General features: G+C 39.3%; 1 protein-coding gene across 1 annotated transcript in view; it reads left to right on the top strand.

The window, feature by feature from the left end:
* Positions 1–923: 923 nt before the first annotated feature.
* The window catches only part of ACOT12 (acyl-CoA thioesterase 12), a 42,086-nt gene continuing 34,739 nt past the window's right edge, over positions 924–8,270 (top strand). Inside the window, 2 exon segments of the mRNA XM_011378929.1 lie at positions 924–962; positions 4,111–4,211. Of these exon segments, the coding sequence (XP_011377231.1) occupies positions 924–962; positions 4,111–4,211 (140 nt within the window).

Raw genomic sequence — 8,270 nt, 5'->3', positions numbered from 1 at the left:
AAAACTAAGAATTGATCTACCATATGATCCAGCAATCCCTCTACTGGGTATTTACCCAAAAGACTGGAAAACCCATATCCAAAAAGATATTTGCACATTGATGTTCATAGCAGCATTATTCACGGTGTCCAGGACATGGAAGCAACTGAAGTGTCCTATGATAGACGATTGGCTAAAGAAGCTGTGGCACATACATACAATGGACTATTACTCAGTCATAAGAAGAGATGAAATACTGCCATTTGTGACAACATGGATGGACCTCGAGATAATCATGCTAAGTGAAATAAGCCAGACTGAAAAAGTAGAAAATCACATGATATCACTTATATATGGGATATAAACCTAAAAGCAACAAATGAACAGGACAAACAGAGATTCAGGGACATAGACAATGGACTAGTGGTTACCAGAGGGTAGGGAGTGGGGGAGGAGAGGAGAGGTAGACGGGGTAAAGGGGGTTAAATACAGGGTGAGTAGGAGGAAGGCGAAGTGGTTAAAGGGGATCAAATATATGGTAGCTGAAGGAAACTGGACTTTCGGTGGTAATCACACAATAGACTATATATACGTCAAATTATAATGTACGCCTGAAAATTATATAATTGTATTAACCAATGTTACCCCAATAAACTTAATTTAAAAAAAATAGGGGGGAAAAAAAAACATAATAAAACAAAGAAGAGCAAGAGACCCTGGCAAGAAGTTGGCAACCAAAATATAAGAAAGCCCATTCTGGAATGTTTGCCTAGTAACTCTGTATTTAAACTTCGAGGCTTAAAAATTTAAATTTGAAGACATTGACCTGACACCTTTTATAACCTATACCAAAATTTGAGATAGAGTCTGATAGCTAATAAAGTTCATCTCTGTATGAAATACTTTGAATTGCCAAACACTGTGCCTGGGATTCATCTCCTAAAATGGAAAGGCTCCCAGCTGCCTCTAATGTTCAGAATAACGTAAGTATCAAGGCTCTCTGCCTTGTCAGCATTCCCTTGGCACTCATCATACTGGCTTCCATCCCGAGCTCCCACTAGGATGAAGTTCTACCTAAGAGCCTGCTCTCACTTATGCTGGGAGTTAATGTTCCCGGAAGCAGCCTTTAGTCAATGAAGGATGGGAGTTAGAGAATAAAAACCCCAGCTTCCATGACACTAAAAGGGATAACTCAGGCCATTCTTCACAAACTTTAATGCGCTTATGACTCACCTGGGAATCTTAATGAAACTCAGATTCTCATGCAGCAAGTCTAGCTGGGGCCTGAGATTCTGCATTTCTAACAAGCTCCCAGCTGAAGCCTATTGTACTGGTCTGGGGATTACACTTTAACTCCCATACAAGAGCTTTCTGCAATTTCCTCCCAAATAAACTCCTTGTTCTCAAATTCCCGTTGGAGGGTGTTTCTAGGGGAAGTACTTTTTCTCTCTTCTTATATTTCATGCTCCTTGTTCTCAGTTTTCTCAGAGCTTGACCAGTACCTTGCAATGTAACCCAGGGCAAACACTTCTTTTCCTCATCTCCAGAATGAGAGGGTTAGACTGTCTAGTTTCCTTCCCACTTTAACATTCTAAAGATGTTCTCATTATCATACTTTCCACACTCTTCTCAATCAGCTTTCCTGCTTTTGTGCATGACCTTTTAAAATCAAGCTGGCTTCACATTCTGCTCTTCAAAAGATGTCTCTAAACAGAAATGAAAAATGAAAGCCTTTTCTTCAAACATAATAGCAAAAATCCTTGACAAATAAAGGATATAGCAAATGTTCACACATGCAGATGACATTTTCATTGTGCAAAAGAAAAAGAGACCATTCAGAAAAACATAAGAATAGTAGTTTTAGGCTGAGGCTATTAAAATGAAAATCAGTGTGAAACCAACAAACGATAGGAAACCATAATCAAAAGATATCTAAATAGGAGGTAATACATATAAGAAAACACAGTAGTAAGTCTGTGTACTGTGTCTGCTTTTTGATCAAACATCCCTAGACATGCATATACAGATATAAGCTATCCCCCTCCAGATAATCACTTTGGAAATCTAACTTCTCACATGTATGCTTAAAACATTTTCAAAATTCCTCAAGTTTACAAGAAACCATATATATGAGCATATACATAATATTACTTTAGTCATCATTTTTGCCCAAAATATTACAACCCAACCCAAACACAAACTCTATTTCTAATAACTTAAATTTCCTAAAATCAAGCTGGCTAAATGAATTCATGCATGTAACCATCAGTTATTGCTGAGTAACAATCAATCCCCAAATCACAGTGACATACAACATTAAGTAGTCATATCTCATTTACGAGTCTGTATATCTACTGGGTGGCTCAGCTTCAAGCTGCAAGTCTGCAGGTTGCCTAGAATTGCTCTGCAATTTGTGAATTCGGCTCCCAGATGCTGATGTGGCAGCTATTCAGCCATATAATCTTCTCATGGCAGGGGTCAGATATGAAGGTCTAGGCTTGGAACTGCTACACTGTTGTCATCTCACCACACTCCAAAGCAAGTCATGTGACCATGCACAGCATCAAGAAGTGCCACCCATGGAGTTAGCAGATGGAGTGATATCTGATGAACGATAATCTAATCTTCCAGAATGGGACTAAGAACTCTAGAGGCATTTTCCAAAGAGGAGTGCTAAAAGTGATAATAGTAATAACATTGTCACTGAAATAAGTATATAAATACATAAGAGGATCATCTTAGAGGTATATTAATTTGATTGTTTAAAAGGTTATTTTTGTGCTTTTTATAAAAGTCAAACTTTATACTTGCCTAACTGAATGCATCCAATTCTTATTTACGCTTATATGGGATGGAAACCTACTCAGAGAGGATCCCGAAGGTTATTAAGTCCATGTTTCTTTAGTTCTTCTCTTTCATAAAAAGAATCTTTGAAAGGAGAAGAAAAATTACCAGAATCTCCATTAATCAAAGCCATCTGCACAGGGATGAAAAAGCATCACCAATTTGTTGTAGTCAGTTAGGTTTTGTGGTTGCTGCTTTGCTGCTGAGGTAAGCCAGGTGCTCTACTACCTTAGCTGCTCCATATTAAGTCAGCTGCATGCCTGACACTGTGCTTGGGCTCTCCAGGCTTCCATTTCTTCACCCATAAATGCTCTCCCAGGTGCAGCTAGCCCTAACAATACAACATCTGTGAATCTGTTATATGCCCGAGGTTTTCTGATGTCACCCTTTCCTTCATGAGAACTGCTTCGTAAAGTCACTGATTTCAGCTCTAGAAAGTGTAGCAGCTTTTATGTGTTAAAGGCCGAGAATGAAAACTCTCGTTTAATGTTCTAAATTTTTGTCTCCTATAAAAAAGAGATTCCCTTGGGATTTGCTGGGCTAATTAGTAATGAGGTGATAGTTTCTAATCTTAAATTCTCTAGAATAAAACTAAAAGGTTCCCTTTCTTTGTTGGATGACTCTGATGTGCCTGCAAACATCAGCACTTTTTTTTTTTTTTTTTTTGGTTCGGTTTGCAGTGGGGGTAACTTCATAACAAAATGATCAACACCAGAGGGTTCTTTGGAGCCATTATATCTCAAGAATCAGAAGGTGGATTTTGAACTAAGGCCTGAGGAGCAGGTGCCCTCTCTACCTGGCAGTCAACAGTCAAGAAAAAAAAATAGTCAAATACTCCAAAATCATTTTCTAAAGCAAAAGTTCACCATTCTCTGGACAGCATTTAACTAATCAGTTCTTAACTCCCCATCACCTGTCAAGTTCTTCAGCCTTCACTATTTGCTTACTAAACATCTATGTCATCTTAGCCAGGGACATGCTATGAGTTTCATACATTATCTCTTTTAATATCTGCACAGCCCTCTTAGATGAGGACTGCTATCCTCCCTTTTCGGTTGCCCCAGATTTGACTTCCGAAACAGAGGAGAGCGCGCCTCCGCTCTCCTCGCGATATTCCGGGTACCTGAATCTCACCCCCAGGTGCACCCAGCGGGCCCGGGCGGCCGGCAGGGGCGGGATTCCTGGCCGAGATTCCCGGCCGGGACCGCGGCGCCCCCGGTACCCTTTAGAGCCGGGCGGCCTTCTCACAGCACAGCCGCGGAGCGGCGGACGTCCGGCGAGGCGTAGGTGAGCCAGGCCGTCCGGCCGGCGCGCGCCAACTCCCGCGGCGGGCTGGGCGCGGGGCTGCTGCTCACGTGGATCGACGCCACCGCCTGCCTTGCGGGTAAAGGTGTGGCGGGCCAAGGTGGCCGGGGAGGGGCACTGTGGGGGGCCCGAAGAGGGTACAGAATAGGGTAGGTCGGGTGCCTGGGGTCCGGAATGTGGGGTCCTGACTGGAGGGAGAGGGTGTCCGGGATGGCAGGGGTGTCTGGGAACTAGGAGGTGGGCTGGGATGTGGGGATGAGGAATGGTGGGGGTTCGGGATGGCGGGACTTGGGAGCGTCCGGGATGACGCGCCCCAGCGCAGAAGTCGATGCCTGGCTCCCCACCCCGCGCCACTCCAGGACCCGGAGAGGAGAATATTTAGAGTTGTGAGCCCTGTGCTAGTTCATCCAACACTGGGGATGACCTAGACCAGTGGTTCTCAAACGTTTTAATCTTGGAGGTTCCTTTACTCCATTAAATAAATGAGAATCCCAGGAGCTTCTGTTTATGTAGGTTGTTTTTATCCCTATTTACCATCTTAATTTTTTTTTTAATTCATTTAAAAAGAACAAGAATGAACCCACTACATAACAAAAACGTACTTAGAGGAGTGGTATTGGTTTACATTTCTGCAAATCTCTTTAATATCTGGTTTAACAGAAGCTTACTCACTGCTCCTATCTGCTTCTGCATTCAGTTTGTCGCCTACCACACGCTTATTTAGTCTCCTCTCAGGATATTTGCACATGCTTTTAGCCGTCATACTTTTCTCTTGGCCTTTTCCGTACATCACAACTCAGCTTAAATATTGTTTCCTCAAAAAATGTTTTCCAACCACCTGTTTACATTTGCAGCCTTTCGTCATCACCTTCATCACAATACCCTTTTCAACTTCCTTCATACTACTTAGCACAATCGCTAATTACTCTGTATATTAATTTGTTCACATCTTTATTTCTTGCCTGGCCGGTTCGCATGTAAACTAAAGTTTAGTAAGCACTAAATAAAAACCTCCTGATAATATGGGTGGGTAGATGGATGGGTCCAAAACTTGAAATCTCATTTCTAAAAAGCTAGGTTTTGCATAAGGCACTTAATAGATTCTGCAAATGTACATTTAAAGTAAAATATGTTAAGATAAAAATGTTAGAGCTGGAAGGAGCTTTAAAAATCATGTATCCCAGGACTCTTACAGAGGACAAAAGTTAAGCTCAGATGATTACAGAACTCTGCTTTTCTCAATGAGTATTGATAGAGTTTCTAATCTCCTGTGTGTTAACCACCTGCAAAATTCAGTCATATATCTGATGCCAATCTGTTTGTTTGTCTTCTGTTTGTTGACAGGTCTGTTTGGTTTCTGTCTTAATAGTTTTTTATGAGGATTTGAGGTAGGTTATTATACCATGATAATGGTAACATAAATATAAAATTAATCCACATGTAGGAGAACAAGTATAGAAATCACTGAGGTCGTTAATAATAATGATGCCTATTGCCAAGGCAGTTGAACATATTACATGAATATTGAAATGACTTTTATAGTTACCTCACTTAGTGCCTCTTTCCTGTAATGGAGAAATAATTGCCCTCCTGCAATTGTCATAAAAATTTCTATAGTTTTACATCTTGGAAACTCAATCCATACAATGATTCAATTGATAACCAATTACCCTGGACCCAAATACTTATATTACTAGTAATACAATATTAAACCTTTATGATGAAGTTGGCTTGGAATAATGGATAATGCCTGTAGTAAACACTCCATAGTAAGAAAAGGCACCACATAAGCAAAGGGACATTATTTAGCCAAGGTATTACTAAATCTGCTACAGAGAAATGCTCCAACATAGTGTTTTAGTTTATATAATAAGAATAATACAAAAACTGGTTTTTCCGGCATTTTGCCAACCAAAGTTCCTTATTGACCAGCACTTCTTTACAGCCACTATGATATAGTGATCACAGTCATGGCCCCAAAGCACTTCCATGACCCCTAGGCACTGCTAAATTCCAAAATGTCTTCTCAATATTTAAAGGAAAATTTTTAAATACATTCATACATTAAAAATTTTTAAATACATTAAAAATATTTAAATACATTCACTATCATTTTGGCATTAGACCTCGTTCTTTCAGTAGCCCCATTGTACTTTTAGCTCCTTAAGCCTAAGGGCTTGAAGCCATTCCTGAGTCATTCTTCATCCTCTGTATCCATTTTTTATTTTAAAATATCTCAAATTCACATTTCCCTCTCTATTTGTGAATCTTTTCCAGGGTTCGCTCTCTCAGGAATGGTGCCCAGTCTATCCTATTATACAGGTCAGAAATCCAGGAATCTTCCATCTTTGATACTGCTCTCTACCTCGCTTCCCCCTCCACTGATTCAATCTATGGACCAAGGCCTATCAATGTTACCCTAAAGAAATCTCTCAAACCCAGCCATTTTGTTGTGCCTCGACTGCCACCATCTAGTCCAAGCCACCTAGGTCTGGTTCCTTAGTTACCCTTATAAAATCCATGTTTTCTTTAGAGCATTTAATTCATTTTGTTATTTATTCATTTAACCCTGGCTTCTCCACTAGACTCTATGAGAATGAGGATTGTCGCTGTTTTATATTTTCAGCACCTTACATAGAAGCTAGTATAGCACAGCTGTTCAATCAAGGTTAGTTAAAGGAATGAATGAATGGAAGATCACAATCACTTAGCTAGTCTGCTACTATTCCTTAGCTTCTCTCGGTTTTCCCAGGGAATCGGAAATAGCTTTAGGGTTTATCCACTTTTATCGGCATACTGTATGAATAACAATCAAAATTAAGAGCCAAGGCAAGTTGGTCCTATTGAATTCATATCAGACACACTTGTAAAAATAAAAGCATAATCACATGTAAAAACTGTGGCCCTATGTTGGTTCTCCATATTTTAATTTTTTTATTTTCAATTTAATGGTCCTTGAAAATCTATAATACAAACTGTGGCTGTCGAGCCTTTGAAGCCCATATGTAGTCAAGGACTTCTTTAGAGAGCATTCCTTGAGTGGCCTTCTCTGAGAGTTCCTATTGCTTCCGTAATCAAAATCACTATTTAGAACAATGTATTTAATCTAAGACTAAATTTCCTCATTTGAAAAATGGAACTAATAATAGTACCAACCTCATGTAATGGACATACATAAATACTTAGCTCAGCGCCTAGCCAATAATAAATGCTTAATAAATGGTAACTGTTATTATGATTATGTTTCTCCTTGATCCCAAATGCAATCTAGTATAGTGCTATATATACATGATACCCAATATATACAATGAAAACTTAGTCTTTTATTGGTTATTGCAATTTAGTTATCATTTAAATCTTAAAATTGGTAACTCATGTTGGTGTACATGGTTTAACACTTTATTAACAAGAGTAATTTGATCAGCTCAATGGCCCATTCCCTCGTGTCAGGTAACTGGAATGAATGTCCGTTTAGGTACCCTTTAGTCAGTGTTTAACAGGATATATCTGCAAGGTCCAGTAGTTCTCTGGCAATCTTAAGCTCCGTAAGGGCACTGACTATGTCTGGATCTCTAACTACCATTGAATAGACTTGTTAAAAGATGTTAATGTTAAAAGATAGGACTGATTCAGCTCAATCTCTGGAAATCAGTGAGAACATATGTCTAATATACTAAATTAAATTGAGCCCACTTTGAGTATTTCTAGAATCTGATACCTTTGTATACCCTTCCTCTCGCTTAACTTTATCTCTGGGAAGGGCATCCTCCACTCCATTCACACAGAGTTCTGCTATGGTTAGCTTTCTGGTAACTCAGTTTATAATACATGCATATTTGGAAGAATAGTTAGTTACTTCCAACTAATAAAGTCAGAATGTCCAATTTTCTACAGAATTAGATCATAGGAGTGTTTTAAATGTTCTCTGGAATATTTTCTTACTTCTCTTTACCTGGGACTATCAATACCTGTTGCAGCTAAAGTAACCCGCTACACACAAAGAATACAAATTCAGTATAATTCACTATTTCTCTCTTTTTCATAATGTGGAACCATGAGTGAAGTCTCAAAAATTAAAATGAAGTTAAAAGTTCTTAAAAAATCAATGAAATCTATTTGGGATTCCCCAAAATCAACTGGCC

Source organism: Pteropus vampyrus, unplaced genomic scaffold (genome assembly GCF_000151845.1).
Source record: "Pteropus vampyrus isolate Shadow unplaced genomic scaffold, Pvam_2.0 Scaffold11, whole genome shotgun sequence".
Taxonomy (NCBI): Eukaryota; Metazoa; Chordata; class Mammalia; order Chiroptera; family Pteropodidae; genus Pteropus; species Pteropus vampyrus.
The sequence above is the reverse complement of the archived record's forward strand: the minus strand, read 5'-3'. Positions and strand labels throughout refer to the sequence as shown.